The sequence below is a fragment of the Phocoena sinus genome, chromosome 21 (assembly GCF_008692025.1).
Source record: "Phocoena sinus isolate mPhoSin1 chromosome 21, mPhoSin1.pri, whole genome shotgun sequence".
Lineage (NCBI taxonomy): Eukaryota > Metazoa > Chordata > Mammalia > Artiodactyla > Phocoenidae > Phocoena > Phocoena sinus.
The window spans coordinates 31,188,029-31,209,909 of NC_045783.1; the positions used below are offsets into that span (position 1 = coordinate 31,188,029).

General features: G+C 34.5%; 1 protein-coding gene across 1 annotated transcript in view; it reads right to left on the minus strand.

The window, feature by feature from the left end:
- ADAM2 (ADAM metallopeptidase domain 2) overlaps positions 1-21,881 on the minus strand; it is a 96,539-nt gene that overhangs the window by 1,222 nt on the left and 73,436 nt on the right. Inside the window, exons 17-21 of the mRNA XM_032618651.1 lie at positions 16,141-16,246; positions 9,433-9,616; positions 5,630-5,707; positions 5,279-5,411; positions 717-876 (exon numbers count right to left, since the gene is read on the minus strand). Coding sequence (XP_032474542.1) covers positions 717-876; positions 5,279-5,411; positions 5,630-5,707; positions 9,433-9,616; positions 16,141-16,246 — 661 coding nt within the window. The remainder of the gene's footprint in view (positions 1-716; positions 877-5,278; positions 5,412-5,629; positions 5,708-9,432; positions 9,617-16,140; positions 16,247-21,881) is intronic.

Genomic DNA, 21,881 nt, shown 5'->3' on the forward strand with positions numbered 1-21,881 from the left:
TTTAATTAGTATTATCAACTTTAAATACTTCAATAAAATTCTTTAAATATTTGAATAAAATTCATTTCATTTTAATTAAGATGTAGGGCATAGATGTAAAACTCAAAGGCAGAAATTATTTTATAGCAATTTCCATGAAAGGAAATAAACCAATTTTAATATTTATTTTATTCTTGAAGCAGATTTTCAGATATTTATAAGGTTATTTAATTTTAAAAAGTTTTTTCTGTAGATTAGCCATGGCTATATCTAGATTTTTCAGTTTTACTATTATATATTAATTTCTAAACTTTTCCAACTCTGCCTGCCTCTCAATTTATTTAAGTGTCTTAAAGCTTAACTACTCTCCTAAATTTCCATGCTATGTTTTAATAAAATAGTGTATGCAAAATTCTTTGAAATATATAAATATTAAAAAGTAAAGTAATAATATTTAATAATTAAGATCAAATAGTAAAAGGAGGTAGATAAACACTAACTAGAAATCATTTCTACTTAAATTTACCCTTAACACAGTCCAAGTTATTTTAAGATTAAAGAAATTTATTATTCATTATATTGATCATTAATATATTACATATTAAATTTCCATATAAAGATAAATATATAATCGGAATTATTACTAGTTATATCACCATAATGTTATTTATTGATAAGTTACTATGTAGGCCAACTAATTACAAAAGTAATGAATCTTAAATATGAAATTAATATACCCATCGCTTGTATAGTCCTCAGTTCTCCAATTTTTCTTTTGGAAATAAACTTTTACCAGTGTAGCAATCAGTACACAGAGAATAATGAAAAAAGGAATGAGTAAGAAAAATGGCCATCTCGTAGGTGTGGAATAGTAAACATTCTCAATATAGCGCCTGTCTAGGAGAGAAAACACCAGTGATTTGAAAGCAACTACCAGGAATATAGCAAAACCATTTCTGCATTTTAATATGACTATTAGAATAAAATGTTTAAACATTTAATAATTTTATAATTAACATATTTTATATGAAGTGGATAAGTTGACATCATAAGTGCTCAAAGTTAGACTCTTCTCTTACATAATAGTCCTATATTCCTTGCTTGTTTATTAAGAACCTTCTATTCCATGTAGTCTCTTTTCAGATCTGTCTCATAATACAAGACGAAAGGGATTATAGTGTGATCCCAGGAAGAACTGAATTTTCCCTCAATACTCAATTTTTTTTGTAAGAAATATTGCATATGTAATAGCATTTCAATGAAGTCCAAATTCTTTTCTTTTATTGCATTGGTATTTATTTTCATGTTTCATCTAAGAAATTAATTGCTTAGCTCAAGGTCATGTAGACATTTCCTGTGTTTCTTTCAAGAATAGTTTTAGCTTCTACATTTAGATTTATCGTCTATCACACATGAATTGTGAAGTAAGTTGTAATTTTGAGATTCATTTGGCCTTATGTGGCTATCCAGTTGTTAGAATACAATGTTTTGAACTGACTTTCCTTTCCCGTTGAACTATCTTTGTACTTTTCTTGATTACTGTAACTATATACTAAATCTATATTATTCTAAATTTAATATAAGGCAAATAGACTAAGTTGTCCTTCTTTGTTGTACTTTTTCAGAGCTCTTTTGTTATTCTAAGCACTTTTGTGTGTATTTTAGAATCAAATTGTTGATACCTAAAATGTTGCATGCTTGTATGATTGGTCATTTTTATCTATAGATTTAATTTGGTGAGAATTGACATCTTGGCAATAATAAACTTTCCAATAGGTGAGCACGGCATATTTCTCCATTTATTTGTATGTTTAGCATCTATCTGCATCTTTGTTTTAGTTTCAGTCTTGCACATCTTTTGTTAAACTTATTCCTAATATTTTATATTTTGATAGTATTGTAGATGGTACTGATTTTAAGTTGGTTTTCATTTACTGCTGCTAGTATATAGCAATACTACCCACTTTTAAACATTTCCTTTGACCTTTCGAAAGGTTTTTATTACTTCTAGAAGGATTTTTGTAGAGTCCTTATGATTTTTGATGTAATTAATCATATCATGTTCAGTCTAATTTCATCCTTTCTAATCTTCATGCTCCTGATTTTTTGTTCTTTACTTATTGCACTGGCTATGACTTAGGGTAAAATATTGACATGGTGAGAGCAGACTTCATTGCCTTGCTCTCAAATTTTGGAAAAAACGATGCATTTTATTATAAGATATATTGGCTAAAATTTTTTTGTTGATTCTTTTTATCATATTGATGAAGTTTGCTTCTGTTGGTAGTTTGTTGCCTTTAAAAAATTCATAAATACGTGTTGAATTTTGTCAAATGACTTATGCATCAAAAGAGAAAATGATATACACTTAAAAAATTCTTAATTTGGTGAATTGCACTGATTGGCTTTCAAATGAATGTTTACATTTATGTTTATGAAGTATATTGTTCTGTAATTTTTTCTTTGTTAACTTTCTTTCTGGATTTGGCATCAGGGATATGTTTTCCTCATACAGCGAGGTGACAGGAGTCACTTCACTGCTACTTTTTAAAATGGTATTTCTTCCTTGCAAAAACTTGCCAGAATTAACCTGTGAAACCATATACATCTGTATTTCTTGTTGCTGTTACTTTTGTTGGTGGTGATTTTCAAAAATCACAAATGCACAAATCATGAAGTTTGGGCTTCTGATTTCTTGGTTATACCCTATGATTTATAATTCCTTTTCCATAAGGAGTAGCCCTTATAACACTTTTTATATTAGAGTAGCTTTATCAGTCTACTTTTACCCATAATTGATTAGGACTTGAAGAACATATGTATTATCTTGACCGTTTTCAGTCTGACTGATGTAATTCCTTAAAAATGTATGGATTTCTTGTGTATTAAATAAAAAATACACCCCATTAAATGAAACCACACCCACAAATCTTTTTAACATAAATCTGTCTATATTGGACTCTGGTGAGGCTGCTATAAAATAACCTATTTAACGTTCATAGTAGCCTTATTGTTTAAGAGTTTTTAAGAGGCAGTCCAGTACAATACTGAGAAGGCTTTTTGTATATTGATAGATGAAGGTGTCTAAGAGGCATCACTTTAAGTTTTCCTGAGGTCTTAACAGAGGCGTTTACATACGCTTGACAATTTTTATCTGAGATCAAATTTTATGGCTCAGTATCTCAAATTTAGCTGTTAGCCATTTCTTACTTTAAGAATGTTTTGCTGGAAGAATTCAGGAATAAAAACTAATTTTATTTTCAAACCAAATAAATTCTAGCTCTTTTCAAGTAAAATAGACATTTTACTTGAAAACTGAACTGTTCCTTTATTAATAATTACTATCATCTTGTATTTTACCATAGGTAACTTAAGTCACCCAACTTGGAAATCTTGCTGACCAGAACCATGAATTCTACTTTCCACATTACCACAGGCATCAAGGATGCCACACAATTCACTACTTCATAATAAATGTCCTCATTTCTCCAACTTCTAATAACATGTTTTTAAGCTGTCTTTGAATTGCTCACCAACAGTCTTCTTGAGACAATGTCAACATATATCAGTAGTCGTCAACAGTTTCCTGTTCTACCTTCCATGCACCACCCAATTCCAAAGCTAATGGCACATGTTTTAGATTCTTGTTATATAAATATAAATGCACCATCTGGTACCAAATTGTGTGTGTGTGTGTGTGTGGTGTGTGTGTGTAGGGAGAGGGAGAGAGAGAGAGAGATTGTGCAAGAAAGTATCCCTAAATTTAGTAACTCAATCTTTTAATTTTGTGTGTCATGAATTTGGGGAGGGCTTAGTTCCGTGGTTGTATTTTTATTTTTATGTCTCAATGTAGTCAAATTTCATATACAGCAGATAATTTTCAACAGAATGAGTGTTCCAATAATGAGAGTTCAAAGCATTAGTATTCTAAAAAACCCAGTCAGAATCTGCAGCAAGACCATGGAAGTCTCAGAATCTCACTTCTGTATATTTTATGGCTCAATCACATCACTAAAACCAACCTGGATTCTAGGAGACAGTCCTCTTCTCACTGGGGAAACAGCATGCATGTGCATGGATAGATGCAGTTAATTGCTGTTAATTTGAAGATAAGCTGACCGTTCCCACTAACATAGAAATAGCTTGGTGATACATAAGTATGTTATAATGTTTTTTACTTAATCTATTACTGTATGGTCTTAAATACTACATTTCAAATGCTGGAATGAATGTGGAAATGTTACAAACTAAGTCTGGCTCAAAATCTGCTTGCTTTGATTTTCTGTAAATATAGGTTTTTTGTTTTTTGGGGTTTTTTTTGCGGTACGCGGGCCTCTCACTGTTGTGGCTTCTCCCATTGCGGAGCACAGGCTCCAGACACGCAGGTTCAGCAGCCATGGCCCACGGGCCCAGCCGCTCCGTGGCATGTGGGATCCTCCCGGACCGGGGCACGAACCCGTGTCCCCTGCATCGGCAGGCGAACTCTCAACCACTGTGCCACCAGGGAAGCCCTAAACATAGGTTTTTATATAAAAGAAATCTAGTCCTAAGCAACACTGGATCTGCCAGCTTGCTCTAAAATACATCTCTACTTTGAACCAAAAAATGTCGAAAATTATATTTCCTAAGCTCCTTAACCTTTGGTCTTCTAGTTAGATTTGGCTAATGGGATTCACTGGATAAAATTTGGAGGGCAAGAAGACAGAAATTGCCATGGTATTTAACCCTCTCTTTCTCCAGCATCTGCAGTTGTGTCCCTGTATCCTGTACACCTTCACCTCATGCTGGAGAGTACCTCTACCTGTGTTCTAGACCCTAGTATATAGCCCTGACCACAGTTACATGTCATGCGAGATGGCTTAGATTCTGGTTCTAGTAATAACATCTCCATTTATTGTGCCTTTAGCCCTAAGAAGTGGTAGTGGATTCCTGTGTTGCTAATCTCTGGTTGCCTCACTGTTCTCTGATTGGCTTTTATCTCTGCCGTTATGTGTTACCCCATGCCTTGTATTGAATTCCTTCTGTATGAAAGGCTAAAGTGATTTCTATTTTCGTGCCTGGGCCTTTACTGACATACCTTATTTATAACATACATTTAATATGTTATAACACATTAGTGTCTGGAAGGAAAACATAAATTAAATAGCCATATATGGTGTATTGTTTTATGTCCAAACATAATCTAAATATAAATTGGTAGACAAAAATACTTATTTTATTAAATTTAATACATTAAAATGTTATTTTAATTATAATTTCAATTGAAATCAGTATCGATCAAGTATCAATCAATACTTACCAGGTAGGCCTGGTACTGAGGGTGGAAAGTTGCCACTATCAATACTCCCACCTTCCCATGACTCTAGTGAAGCTTGGCAATTTGGAGGTAAATACGTAGGGTTACAGTGACAGTGCCTTTTATTATTACATAGCTGAAACAGGAGAATATCATCTTATAAATAGCTAAAATTATTTGTGTTCACTTAAAATTTTGAAATAATAGCTAGGTCAGATAAGGCTGATTTTCTTACATGGTTTATGAATATGACTGTGTGTGTGTGTGTGTGTGTGTGTGTGTTTAGCTGTGCGTTTGCTTTCCAAATATCAGCCTCGATGATTTCTATTCTTGTCTTATAGTGCTGATACTTACACCTTGATTGTGGCATTTTTCTGGAGTACAGTCGTAATTCAAGAATGAAGAATCTACACATTTCTTATTCTTGCAAACCTAAAAAGGAGATATCCCAAAGTAAGTTAACTGTACCAACATCTGTATTTGGCATCTAATTAAAAGGATTCCTTATTATACTGACATAAGAGGTATTCATTTAACAATAAATATTAATATACTAACAATAAGTGATTAATTCATAGTGTTACTATGTTTTCAGCACTAGATGAGACTGATTATCTGAAAGTAAATAAAATAATAAAAACATCTTCCCTGCTTATACTGGGATAGGAAGTACAGGCATGAAATAAGTAACAGTAAAGGTAAATGTGTAACAAGTACTATAATAAAATAGTTTTATGAAATAATAAAAACACAGAATTTATCTAATATATGAGGACAGTGAAACTTTTTTATTGAGCTCTGATGTTGAACATGACTTAATCAAGCATAGAAATGAAAGACAAAGTACTTATAGAAAAAGAATAAGTATTCAGAATGACCCTACATCATATCTATTATGAAACTGTTAAGAAATATTTAGGGAAGTGCAGTTGTTACACAAAGAACAGCCATTCAAACATTAATTAACTAAATATTTGAGTCTTACGATGCGCCTGGCCCTGAGAACACAGCAGTCAACAACAACACACCTCATGTTGCTCATATTGCAGTAAAAGACATAGAGACACACACACAACACAGAAAATGTGAGACAATGTGATTCCAAAAAAGTAACCAAAACCTGAAGCCAGCATTCCTCCCGTGGTCATCCATGGCTAAGGATGTAGTATTTAAGTGATTATATGCACCGTGCACCAGTGACAGAATTAAAAGCAGGTTTTACCAAATCCTGAAAAAATAATCTGGAGGGCGACATCAGCAAAATGGTGCACTAGGAAGTCCCAAGTCTTGTTCTCCTTTAGAGATCCTAGAAGAAGAAGATGAAGAAGGAGGAGGAGGGGAAGGGGGGGGAGGGGGAGAAGGACTGGCTAAAGCAACCCATAGGAGCTCTGGAAGCCGTCAAAGGTCTACTGCAGCTCAGCAAATGCCCAAACAAACAAACAAAAAGCCACAATCAAAATGTTAGAAAGTTTTGTAGTATTTTGCTCAAACCTTGTCCCACTACTTTTTGGGCATGCCATAGTCTTGGTCTGGAGGAGACAGCAGCTGAGTTTCCAGTTCCCTCCCTTGAACTGAATGGAGTAGAGGACACCTTGTTTTCAATATGGTAACCTGTCTGGGAACTGCCTGAAGACTCGTCCCTGTTCCACCTAATTCAGATCTCAGATGGACACTGCTCAGGAAAACTGCAGGGAAACTAAGACTTGTAGACATTTGGAGCAGAGAGAATGGGTGGAAACATACAATAGACCATCTAAGGCTCCAAGGCAACCCTGGCATGAGACTATTTGGAAAAATAAGACATTAAAAAACATACATGTATGTGGGGAATAAGAAAAGCCACAAAAGACCCAGGAAAGATGCATATTCACAGAGATCTCAGAGACCACCAGCTTTCTCTTCAGGCTACTCCCGAGGCTCAGAGCACACCCCGGAAATTAGAAGAAGACTACACTGGTACGGAGCCAGCCTGCAAACAGTGGGAGAAATGGCTGTTTTTCAAAAGTCCAATTTTTAACCAAAAAATCACATGCTATAAAAAGAAACAGGAGAAAAAGGAGGAAAGAATATGCAATGGAGATAAGACAGTATCACCAACAAGTGGTGCTGGGAAAACTGGACAGCCACACGTAAAACAATAAGATTAGAACAATCCCTCACAACATTTACAAAAATAAACTCAAAATGGTTTAAAGACCTAAATGTAAGGCCTGTAACCATAAGACTCTTAGAAGAGAACATAGGTGGGATACATTTTGACATAAATTGTAGCAATATTTTCTTGGATCAGTCTCCTAAGACAAAAGAAGTAAAATCAAAACTAAACAAATGGGATCTAATTAAACTTAAAAGCTTTTGCACAGCAAAGGAAACTGTCAACAAAACAAAAAGAAACCTATGGAATCGGAGAAAATATTTGCTAATTATGCAACTAACAAGATGTTAATATCCAAAATATATAGACAGCTCATTCAACACAATATCAAAACAAAAACAAAACAGTTAAACAATGGGCAGTAGACTGAATAGACATATTTCCATAGAAGATATAAAGATGGCCCACGGCTCATGAAAAGATGTTCAACATCGCTAATTATTAGAGAGATGCAAAACAAAAACAAAATGAGGTATCACCTCACACCTCTTTGAATGGCTCTCATCAAAAAGTCTACAAATAACAAATATTGGGGAGAATGTGGAGAAAAGGGAACCCTTGTACACTTTTGCTGGCAATGCAAATTGGTACAACCACTATGGAAAACACTATGGACGTTCCTTAAAAAAGTAAAAATAGGGCTTCCCTGGTGGTGCAGTGGTTGAGAGTCCGCCTGCCGATGCAGGGGACACGGGTTCATGCCCCGGTCTGGGAAGATCCCACATGCCACGGAGTGGCTGGGCCCGTGAGCCATGGCCGCTGAGCCTGTGCGTCCGGAGCCTGTGCTCTGCAATGGGAGAGGCCACAACAGTGAGAAGCCCACATACCGTAAAAAAAAAAAAAAAAAAAAAAAAAAAAAGTAAAAATAGAATTACCATACAACCCAGCAATCCCACTCCTGGGTATACATCGGGAAAAAAGAAAGACACTAATTCAAAAAGATACATGCTCCCCAATATTCACAGCAGCACTATTTACAATAGCCAACACTCAGAAGCAACTCAAGTGCCCATCAACAGACTATTGCATTTAAAAATGTGATTTTTAAATATATATATGTATATATATATATATGAATTTATTTATATAGTGGAATATTACTCAGCCATAAAAAAGAATGAAATACTGTTATTTGCAATAATGTGGGTGGGCTTAAAGAAAATTATGCTTAGTGAAATAAGTCAAAGAGAAAGTCAAATACTATATGATATCACTTATATGTGGAAACTTAAAAAGAATGCAAAGGAATATATATATGCAAAACCGAAACAGATATAGAAAACAAACCTATGGTTGCCAAAGGGGAGATCAAAGTGGGGAGGGACAAATTAGGGGTATGGGATTAACAGATGCAAAGTGGTATATATAAAATAGATAGGCAACAAAGATATACTGTATAGCACAGGGAATTATACCCATTATCTTGTAATAACCTATAATGGAATATAACCTGCAAAAATACTGAATCACTATGCTGTACACCTGAAACTAACGCAATATTGTAAATCAATTATACTTCAATTAATGAGTCGATGGAAGGTTCATGAAAATGGAGAGTAGTTATATCTCAGATTTATGTGCCTTTGATTGATTTTTCCTTTACTCTGTGAATCCTTTATTATTTTCATCACTAAAATGGGCATATGTTACTTTAACTGCTATTTTAAGTAAGTATATCAAAATATAATTCATGACATTAAAAATACTCCCTGTGTAACATGAGATAATTAATAAAACAGTTAATGAACTGTATGATTCTCAGTTCAGTTAATACATATGACTTCCATGAAAAAAGTACTAAATAGCCAATGAAATATTCATAGTGATAATATCTATGCATGAATGCAGGTTATATTTTTTCTTTTAAAAATTTTCTCATTTTCAAAACTTTCTACTTTCTTATATTTTGAAATTAAATGTACACTTAAATTATGAGAAAAATACCAAATATGCATTTAAAATTTGAAATTAGGAAATTAGTTGCTAATAAAAGACTACATACCTTATTTAGACCACAAACAGTTCCATCTTTTACCCACATGTTTCCGCTGTCTTTATCATCACATGCATATTCCACTCCAACGCAGATGTGTCCATCTATGTTACTATACAAAACAGTGGCATTTGGAATATTAATTATAATTCCTTTGTCATATGTACACAGTAATTTTCCACATCGCACATCCCTATAATTTACCAACGAATGAAAATCATTAGTTTTCAATACAGAGAAATATTAGAATATCATTTCTAAAGCAAACAGATTTAAATAAAGCATTAAGGGCTGCTAAAAGAGGTACGCAACTAATTGTGCAACACCAAAACATATGAGGGCCTTTCCTGCATTGTTAATAGTAACAGCATCTTAGGAATTATGAACTACTTTCTATTTAGCCTTATCACTCTTTTGGTAACAATTCTTTATTCCTTTTTCGATTCTCATCTAAACATGATTCCAAGCTTATTCTATTCTAAAAAATTAGTAAAATTTAAAAAATTACTGGTATGATTGGATTTCCTTTTCTGTTTTCCAAACATAATATGTACTCTCCACATCATGGGTCCCAAACTGACAAGACACTGAGGCATACACTCAGGAAGCAGTACATGCAATAAATATTAACACTGAACCACTAAGATACATCACAGTGATAGTGCATAAATCACAAAGTCATGAGAGTAACCAGAAAATAAAAAAGCATTAACAACAAAAGAACAGTAATACAACTTAAGACTGACTTTCCAAGGGAAATAATGGAGATCGGATTATTGAATGACAGACTCAAAGGTGAGACAAAATATCTAGTGTCTTCGCATTTTGTAGGTAGAGAAAATATCTTTCAAAAGGAAATATGGCATTTTCAGACAATAATTAATAAAATTTATCAATAGACGCCCCAGACTAAAGAAAATGTAAACTGAGTTCTTCCCATTGAAGGAAATTTATCTTAGATGTAACTTGTAGAGGTACAAAACACATATAGCTTTATCAGATTGAGGAAGTTTCTTTCTATTCCTAGTTAGATGAGAGTGTTTATCATGAGTCAGTTCTAGGATTTGTGATACATCAGGCACAAAATAAATTGTGTAGTTAAATCTTAACGAGGGGGGTAGGAGAGAGAGAAGATATAGGTAAGTTATCTCCCCCAAATAAGTATAAAACTGTGCAAAGTTGTCACAACAAACATTTCAGGGCTATGGAAACTCATCAAAAGCAAACAACAAATCGAGAAGCATTTATGTAAAGTTGCCATAAAATCAGTAATAATAGTGAAAGGCTGTGGTCCTCTTGCCTGGGTCTGCTCCCACACACTCTTTCAGCTGTCGTTTTACCAGGGCAAGGCTGGCCATTAAAACCAATAAATTCAGTGCCAGAGGGATCATCTTTGATTTGGTGCAGAGAGCAAAAAGTCTCACCCAGCAGCATTTTGAGTAAAAGTAGCAAATGTAGCAGGGAATGAATGTAAAACCAGCAGCACTGTTAGCCCAAGACTGAGGTCACAGTTAAGATTCGGGATGGAGTAGCTAGAAATTGGAGCCATGATTCTGGAGAGAGTGGTTCCATAAAGGCTGGCTGTCAGCTATCCTTACATCACATCCTTAGCGGCTGTGAGGCTCCATTTATGTGCAGGGAGACTTCACAGGTCTCTATTTGTTATAGAGCAGAAACTAACACACCATTGTAAAGCAATTATACTCCAATAAATGTGTTAAAAGATAATAATAATAAAATAAAATAAAGGGGGGAAACACAGAAGCTTCTCAAAGGACACAGAGAAAGCATTTCATAAGATCCAGCACTGAACCATGATGAACTGTCTCATCCAGCTAGGAACAGACAGAAACTTCCTCAAATTGATAGAGCTGTATGTGTAACCACTAGTAGTATCACGGATAAAGTAGAAAGATTGAATGCTATCACCCTACAATCAGGAACAAAACAAACATTTAGGCTTTTATCACTTTTATCACTTTTATGCAATGAGGCAAAGATTTCTTAGGTATTGTACCAAAAGCAAGATCTGTAAAAAAATGAAGGGATAAGTTGGTCTTCATCAAAATTAAAATCTTTTGATCTTCAAAAAGTTGTCATTAAGAAAATATAGACTTAGATAAAATATTTTCAATTCATATATCTGATAAAGATTCTATTCTGATACGTAAAAGAATTTTCACAATTCAATAATGACAACAAAACCCAATTTAAACATGGGCTACAGATCTACCAAGACATTTTACCAAAGAAGATAATACAAATGCCTTATAATCACATGAAAGGGTGGTAATTTCATAAATCAGTAGGTAAATGCAAATTAGAGCCAGAGTAAGATACCTTTTTAGAATGACACACAAATAAACAAGGAAACAAAAAGTCATGACAATATCAAATGTTGGTGATGTAGAGAAGATAGAACTCTGATACATATTTGCTGGAAATGTAAAATGGTACAGTAACTCTGGAAAATATTTGGGAAGCTTCTTAAAATGTTGAACATATACCTGCCATGTGACCCAGCAATTCTACTTCTAAGTATGCATCCAAGTGAAATTTTAAAATGTGTGTCTCCATAAAGACTTGCACCTTCACACTTGTTATATCCCAGGAGAAACAAATACATGGCTTTACAAAGCAAACAAACAAAATACTGCACAAGAATGTTCACAGCAGCATTGTTCTTGATTTTTTTTTGTTGAAGTATAGTTGATTTACAATGTTGTGTTAATTACTGCTGTACAGCAAAGTGGTTCAGCTATACATATATATATTCAATATTCTTTTCTATTATGGTTTATCACAGGATACTGAATATAGTTCTCTGTGCTATACAGTAGGACCTTGTTGTTTATCCATTCTCTATATAACAGCAGCATTGTTCTTAATGGTCTTAAACTAGAAACATTCTAAATGCCCATTAAGTGGTACATAATTTTAAAATGTTTATATCCACACCATATAATATTACCCAGTAATAAGAAGCTACATACTACTGATACAGGCTACAAAATGGATGAATCTCAAAAACATAAGTAAAAGAAACCAGACAAAAAGATTACATATTAGAGGGCTTCCCTGGTGGCGCAGTGGTTGAGAGTCTGCCTGCCGATGCAGGAGACATGGGTTTGTGCCCCGGTCCAGGAAGATCCCACATGCCGCGGAGCGGCTGGGTCTGTGAGCCGTAGCCGCTGAGCCTGCGCGTCCGGACCCTGTGCTCCACAACGGAAGAGGCCACAACAGTGAGAGGCCTGCGTTCCGCAAAAAAAACAACAAAAAAAAAAAAAAAAACAAAGAACAAAAAACAAAAAGGCAACCTACTGAATGGGAAGAAGGTATTTGCAAAGGGGTTAATATCCAAAATATATAAAGAACTTATACAACTCAATAAAAAACAGCCTCCCAAAATCAATTAAAATATCGGCATAGGACCTGAATAGACATTTTCCCAAAGGCATACAGATGGCCAACAGGTACATGAAAAGACATTAAACATCACTAATCATGAGGGAAATGCAAATCAAAACCGCAATGAGATATCATCTCACACCTGTCAGAATGGCTATTATCAAAGAGACCAAAAAAAAAAAAAAACAAGCATTGGTCAGATGTGGGGAAACTGTAGTAAACTGTCAGTATGAATGTAAATTGGTAAAGCCAAATGGAAAACAGTATGGACTTTCCTAAAAAAAAAAAAATTAAAGTAGAACTACCATAAAATCCAACAATTCCACTTCTAGATATTTATCTGAAGAAAATGAAAACACTACTTCAAAGAGATATATGTACCCCAATGTTCATAGCAGTATTATTTAAAATAGCTAAGATATGGAAGCAACCTAAGAACCCAGCATTGGATGAATGGATAAAGATGTGAGATATATTTATATTATTTGTATATTATATATGTAATAGAGTATCACTCAGCCACAAATAAAAATGAAATGTTGCCATTTGCAAGAACATGGATGGACCTGGATAGTATATTGCTTCATGCTTCGTGAAATAAATCAGACAGAGAAAAACAAATATTGTATGTTTTTACTTATATGTGGAATCTAAAAATAAAACAAACAAACAAATATAACAAAACAGAAACAGACTCACAGATACAGAGAACAAACTAGTGGTTACCAGAAGGGAGAGGTGTACAGAAAGCACAAAATGGGTGAAAGGGATTAAGAGGTACAAACTACCAATGGCAAAATAGATAAGCCAAAGGGATGTAACATACAGCATAGGGAATATAGTCAGTATTTTATAATAACTTTGTATGGTGTGTAATCTATAAAAAATGTTGGATCATTATGTTCTACCTCTGAAACTAATATAATGTTTGTAAGTACTTATACAGAAAACCATAAATATATGCAAAGTTTCCATTATGTATTACTCATAGTAACCAATATAAAGTCAAAAAATTGCAATGCATGCCAAAGAAGTTAAAATGCGATATAGGTGCAAATAAAGCACTAGATATCAATATCCAAATGACCCAGATATTACAATTAGCAGAGAAGCACTTTATAGCAGCTAATATAAAAAGATCAATGATTTAAAAGAAAATATAATCCTAACAGCTAGAAAGCTTCCTTTAGTATATGCTTTAGCAGTTATGAAACAAACTTTTGTGCTTCTGGGCTTGAGCATATGAAAAAGCAACTTATGAATGTAAGATGTACTTTGTATATATTTGTGGTGTCTGGAAATAAAATTATCACTATAAGTTCACGTTTTAAAAACAGAGATATAATACGTGGATATAGAAATAAATGTGATACATGTATGTTCTAGCTTTGTTGTCTGAGAAGACTTAGAGATAATGGAAAATGGCAGAAATAAGCACACCTGGTTCTCAGATGTTTACTAAATACTCTTCTCTACTAAAAGCAATCTGGGCTACTTAGAGAAACAGCTGAATCCAGAACAAGGGTAGGAAAAATATAACAGGGGCCTAGAACATCTTTTTTTGTGCTGGAAAAATGTGTAAGTTTTTAAAGTGTCATACAGACTTTTGAAAAGAATATTGTGGCCAGCTAAAAGAAACTCTCACTAGCCCAAATTGAGACAATTTGAAAAAGTAACTGTTAAAATAAATGATAGTAATATATTCTATACTATTGAGTCAAATAACAATTGCTGAGTCTGAACATAAATAAATACACAAACATAAATAAATAAATAAAAAGAATACTTCTTTTTACAATACATTTCTAGCTTAAAGGTGGAGGCAATAATGGAGTCAGAAAATCATCAATGAACCTTAATACTAGTGGGTGAAAGTTCGAAGAAGAACAGAATATGTCCATGGTCTCAATATTAACTCTCCCCATATTAACACATTAAACACAAAGGAAAAGAGTAACTTTACAATAGAGACCTAAAGAAAATTAACGTTACCAAATAATTTAACTTAAAATATCCAACTTTGAGAGAAAATGGCATGTACCTTTTAAAAATTGCACTTGACTGTACAATACCACTTCAGTGGCAAGCTTGCCAAAATTTATGACATGAATCTAAAGATGAAAAATATCAAACAAACCCAATTTGAGGAAAATATTACAAGATAATTGGCCTGTAGTTTTTTTTAAAAAAAAAAAAAACAGGAAAAGAAATGGAAACAAAAAGAATGTTCTAGATTAAAATTTAACAAACTCATGACTCTGGATTTGCTCCTGAACAAGACAAAAGACCTATAAATACTTTACTGAGACAATGAATGAAGTTTTATTGAGAACTGTGGTTGACAGCTACAATAGAGCCATTAAAAAAAAAAAAACCTTTGTTCTCAAGAAAACACAATGATTTATTTAAGGATAATGAAACATAGTAACCAATTTACATTCAAATGGTTTAGGAAAATCGTTTTGAAGGGAGGAGAGGAGAGGAGAGTTAGAAAAACAGAAGGATAAAGCAAATGGGCAAAATGTAAACCACTGAGTAAAGGCTATATGGGAAGTCTTTTTGCTATTCATGCAAACAAGAAATTATTTTTGCTATCAAACCAAGTTTGAAATAGTATCAAAGTAAAATATTACAGTAACATTCTAGTTCTAGTATATATAATAATCATAGTAGTTAACAATTAACCCTAATTCTAGCTCTAGTATATATAATAATCATAGTAGTTAACAATTAACCCTCATATGTGTCAGTCCCATTCTAAGTGCTTTTCATAGAGTATCTAAATTCCACACTGGCACAAGCTCAAGGATGTTAGTGAAATTGATATGCATATTTTACATATCAGAAAAGTGAGGCACATGTCCAAAGTCACACAAGTAGTTAAGTATTGGGATTAGTGTTTGAAACCAAGATGTCTGCTTGTAGAGTATATGTTCTTAACCACATTGCTTTACGTCCTGGATAGTAAAAATTCATGCATTTTTATTAGATCACTAAGAAGAATGATCATCCTTTGTCAAATTAAAGTGGCAGCATGCAAAATAAAACCGGTCAGTCGTTCTAACTAATGGGAAATTAATGTACCTATATGTAAATTAAATGCTCTGTGGGGTGGAACAAGGGATAGTTTGGACGTGTGAGAAAGATAAGTACAGATATTCTGTACTTGAGACATTTATAATTTGATTAAATATAGTCTTACTTCGTGATCAAGTGACATTTCACTTACATGTAAAGTAAATTATCTCATGGTATTTTCAAATATAAAGCAATAAATAAAGTTTCTCAGATAGATTTCCTAGAACATACTTAGGATTACACTGTGTGTACCCTGAAGCATTTGAGCCACAGTTCCCAGATGGATCAGTCTTAGAATTAAGTTGATCAAAACACTCTTGAGTACCAAAACCTGAACCTGAAAAATAAAAATTTGTGGTTAGTCATATTGAACTTACATTAATTTAAAATAATTAATGAGTACACTTAAAATTCTGAGATTGTTTACAATATTGCACAAAATAAGAGCATAATACAAAACTGAAAATAAAACCTAGTTTTAAAATCACAAAAAAACTACTTCAATGAAATATTTAAATACTGAAAGCATCTTGTCTACTATCCAAACAGATACCTTAGGATTAACTACAGGGTGCAGTTTATCTTCTAATTTTTAGTAAGTCTAGAAATATATAAGTATATAAGAAACTTTTTTTAAACAAATAATTGACTTATTTGTCAATAGTGTTTTCATATAAATGTGTTTTCAAGACAAATCATATCTTACTTTTTTATTCTAATTTCCCCAGACCAAAAATTCTTGGAGTCACAACTGATTTATTTTCATATTTACTATTCAATCCACACACATTATGTGTTTAATTCTCATAAGATTCAGTCTACTTAAAGAGCAGTTTATCATGACTCAATTAATTCTACTCTAATGGGAGGACTGAGCCAAAAACTTTTGATAGGGAGATTTAACTGTGAAGAAAAATGACACAGCCTAAGAGGAGCCCCTGTGGACCCATCAGGATCTCAGCTGAAAGTCTTAGAGGCAGTAGTAAACTGAAAATAAGCAGTTGATTTTCACCCCAGAGGTCACTTGGAAACATAGCAAATTATAAGCTTAGCTAGGGAAGCAGGCCATTGGACATAAATAAGGCCAAAGTTGGAGGATCTTTTATGACTATAGTGATAAAATTAGAGACTCGGGGGCCTCAACATATAGTATAGTCCCCTCTTAAGGCATTTTCCTGCTTCTAAACATGTGAAGAGAAGGAGATTAAAATACAAAGAGGTGACTTCCAGAAAGCAGAGCATATTTTTCTGCAGTTTCTGCATTGTGATTACATACCTGCCAGGGGAAAGAGTCTCAGTAAATATACGATCTCTCAGTTGAAAGCCCTGGAGAGTTATGCCCTAGAAACAACAGTGAACTAGATATAGACTGAACCTAATCAAAACTCTAGCTAAATGTTAACAATTATTGGTTTCTGATTTAATTAAAGTGATTAGTCTCTTACTTCATATACTTAACAGAAGAAAAAGATGGATGTATCTATATAAGACTGCAGTGTCTATATGAGAGAAGCATTTAGAATGAAGACACAGTTTCTGTAAGTCAAAAATTGAAGATGAAGACAGTGAAAAAAATTTTAACTAGGAATATGCCTTTATGTAAAATATTCAAGAAAAGATATAAAATAGAGACATCTACATGTAATTGAGTAGGAGAACCATGGTACATATATACTAAAATTAATTACAAAGGATATAAATCTTCAAGAAGGCAATGTATCAAAAATAAATAAATTGAAATAATTATGGAGATATAATGTATATGTATATATATGTATATATATATATAAATGTATATATATATTACATAAACATAAACTGAAAGTTAAAAATCTGTATAATAATACAGTATGTACACCACAGTTCCAAGGCACTCAGGAACACTAAGCAGAATTACACGCACGCACTCCACACAAACACACATTCAAACAGATAATATGAGGACTGCTACAAACCAAAGACCAAAGAGTGTCTTCAAGGCTCAAAGAGACACAACATGACAGATTTTTCGTCAGAAATATGAAAGCCATATGACAGCGGAGTAACCTCTTTAAAATGCTGACGGAAATAGAGGTTCCAACTCAAGATGGCAAAGTAGAAAGATCCCGAACTCACAACTTCCCACAAATACACCAAATCTACAGCTACATATGGAACAATTTCCGGTGAAGGAAACCTAAAAACTGGCGGAGTGACCACTTCACACTGAGCCAACAAGAGGAAAGCCACACTGAAGCAGGTAGGCAAGGCTGAGACACCACCTTGCTGGAAACCCATCCTGGCAATGGCGATCCACAGTTGGGAGGGAACTCAAAACGTGGAGCTCCTCCCTGAGGGGTGAAGTGTTTGGATCTCACATCAGGCACCACAACTTTTAAGACCTGCACCAGAAAGATGAGCCCCTAAAACATCCAGCTTTGATAACCAACAAGCACTCATGTCCACGAGACCCACAAGGCTATAGAGAACTGTGAAATGGTTCTGATGTGTGGTTTATGCTCAAGGGTCCTACAAGACTGTAACTACAGGAGACAGAGTTCTTAACTGGCTACCACACCCAGGGCACAGCAAGAGGCAGCAGTCAGAGGAGCCCAGTCTTTCTGTGTAAGAGGCCTGTCAGCTTATCTCAGTAGCTGTGGCCTGAGGGGCAGGCTTCTAATGAAACCCATGTCTAAGGACCTGCCCTAACCCTTCACAGAGACTTTGGTGGATGAGTGCTAATGTCATGTTCTCACCCTGCCACACTCCAGAGTGCCAGTATTTCCCAGAGGGGAGCCTTTACATGCATCTTGTGCTCTGGTTTTTATGTGTGGTGCTTCCCAGGGGCACCCTTAGATCACCTGGCTCTAGTGGCCAGGGGGGTTTGCATTCCTGGGTCCCCTGGGCTGCTAACAATTAGAAGTTTTTAGCCCCAGGTCACAGCACAGACAGCAGGCTAAAATGCAGGATTAGTCTCACTGTGAGAGAGACCTCTTTGCTTGTTCTGAAGCTCTGGCCTGAGGGGATGGCATCTGATTTGGGTATATAAAGATAAAATAAACAGGGTACAGGGAAAGATTCTGTTTCTCTGGTGGAATCCTGGCTGATACAGTTGTTAAGACAGAGGGCTCAGTGCTGTATTACTTTGGGGATATTTTCATCTTTCCTCAGTGGCATGGTAGCCAAAACACAGCAGCCTTACAGCTAATGAAGAGGTCTGACCTATTTTGAGCTTTGTTAAAATCACCAGAGCACAGTCTGAACATTTTCCAAACTTTCACTTACCTAGAAGATCTCTGTTCCCAGGGTGATTTTGTTATTTGGTTTGAGTTAGAGCTCAGCTCAGTGGGAAAAAGAGCCGTACACTCAGGGAATTACTGAAATAATAGCAAGATGACAACAACGTTACAGCAGTTGAGGCAAACAAGAGCCTGCTGGGAATTTAAAAGGAAACCTTAGAGAACTAGATGATCATAACACATAACTGGGTCTAAAAAGATGTACACATGCCAAGAACAATCCTGAGGAAGAGAAGTCCCCAGTCACTCATCTCTGGATTATATTTAGGTCCTGAACAAGCAAGAAGTGAAAGCTGTGGCGGTTTTGCAAACTGCCTGAAGCTTGAAGCTATCCTTGGCATAGGGTAGAAAATAAAGAGTCAAGGCATTGAAGGGTATCTGATGGGTTATTGGCTTGGCACTAAATTGTACTAATTTGGAGTTATCCCTAGGGAGCCTGGCTTAAAAATAAAAACAAGAACTTGGGAGAAAAAAAAACAAACTATCAGTGGAACTATCAGAACTCAGTGGATGCACACAGCACGGAATACAGAACCGGAAAAATTAGTCCAGGAAAGTCACTAAACAAATAAGCAGTGTGACAAACAACAACAACAAACCTTAGAGAAATCTGAATCAAAATTGTTAAAATATATTGTCTAAAATTTCTAGTTTCTTTTTCAATTTATACTATATGCAAAAAATGAAATTATGCTACATACCCAGAAAAAAAAAAAAAAGCCAACAGAAGATGTCCTCAGAGATCCCCAATTTTGAATCCAGTAGACAAAGACTTAAATTAGCTATTACAAATATGTTCAAGTTACAAATATGTTCAAGTCACTAGGGGAAACCATCTCTTAAAAACTAAATGGGAAATACTAATACAGACTTTTAAATAAAAAAGGGAACCAAATATAAATTCTGAAGTTGAAAACTGTATTAACTAAAATGAAAAACTTCACTACAGAAATTTAAAAATCAATAGATTTAATCTGGCAGGTTTTATTGACCTGAAGATAGGTCAATGGAGATTATCTAGTGCGAGGAAAGAAAGAAAATCAAATGATAAAAATAGTTTCATGGACCAGTGGGACAACATCAAGCGTATGAAATATTGGCATATAGGGATTCCAAAACTGAGGAAAAAACAGAAAAGGGCAGTGAAGTATTTTAAGAAATAATGACAGAAAGCTTTTCAAATTTAATGTATACCTATATCTATATTTTTACAAGAAGATTTCTTTAAAAACTCCACATGGAATAATCTTAGAGATCCACAGATCATGGTCAAATTGATTCCACTCTTCATTAAAGACAAGGAGGCCAGGTGACAGTAGGCTGATATCTATAGAGTTTTGAAAGGAAAAGACTAAGAATTCTATATTTGGCTAACCTCTCCTCAGAAAATTAAGGGAGAAATGATAGCATTCCAAGATAAACACAGTCAGGGGGAACTCATCTTTAGCAAACCTTTCCAGCAAGACCTACTAAAGTGCATCCTTAAGGCTGAAATCAAAGGACACTAGGAGGTAACCAGGATCTACACGAAGTAACAGAAAGCTAATATAGTAAACTATCAAATAAAGTAAAAGAAAATATAATAGATAGTATAAACATATCTATTGTTTGGACTCTCTTCTATAGAATTTAAAAGATAATTGCATAAAAACAATTATTATAAAACATTTTCACTAGACTTACATAAAGATGTAAGATGTTTGACAGAAATAGAACAAGGGATGGGAAAACAGGGGTATATATATGCTTTTTGTTTACTTTTGATATGAAGTTAATATTAATTGAATGTCTTAAGATAGTAATTGTAACACCCAAGCAAACCGCTCAGAAATAACTAAATATATATAGTAAAGGAAACCACAAAGAGATTAAACTATTACACTAGAAAATATCTATTCAATACAAATGAAGAGGTTATTGAGGAATAGAGGGTAAAGTATAAGATATATTGAAAACACATAGCAAAATAGCAGATGGAAATATTACCTTACTTACATGAATAGATTAAACACTTCAATCAAAAAGAAGAGATTGACAGAATGTATTATAAGATATGATCCAACTATATGATGGTTGGAACAGTGAGGCAGATTGGGCAAGGCAGTGATCACCTAAGTCCAATCAGGCAATTATATGGGCCAAGGCTGATGTACAGTTTTATTCTGGATTCACCTCGTTATCTTGGGTGTGACCCTTGTACCCTACCAACTGAGAGCCTTGCAAACATTTATCTTCTCTTCACTGAAAGTTTGCCAGGGATAAATATATGCCCTTTAGTCTCAGCATAGCTTCCTGGCCTACCAACACAGGCAGTTCAAAATGTAGTAAAAGGGGGCTTCCCTGGTGGCGCAGTGGTTGAGAGTCCGCCTGCCGATGCAGGGGACGCGGGTTCATGCCCCGGTCCGGGAAGATCCCACATGTCGCAGAGCGGCTGGGCCCGTGAGCCATGGCCTCTGAGTCTGTGCATCTGGAGCCTGTGCTCCACAACGGGAGAGACCACAACAGTGAGAGGCCCATGTACAGGAAAAAAAAAAAAAAAAAAGAAAATGTAGCAAAAGGTTCTGGAGGAAGACTAAGTTTTTTTTTAAGGTAAAATTCCTCTACCATTTGGTCTTTGATCATCTTGTGACTACAAGAAAATTCGTAATGCCTTGTAAATTTTTTTTAATCTATTAAATTGACCAAGTTTCTGAG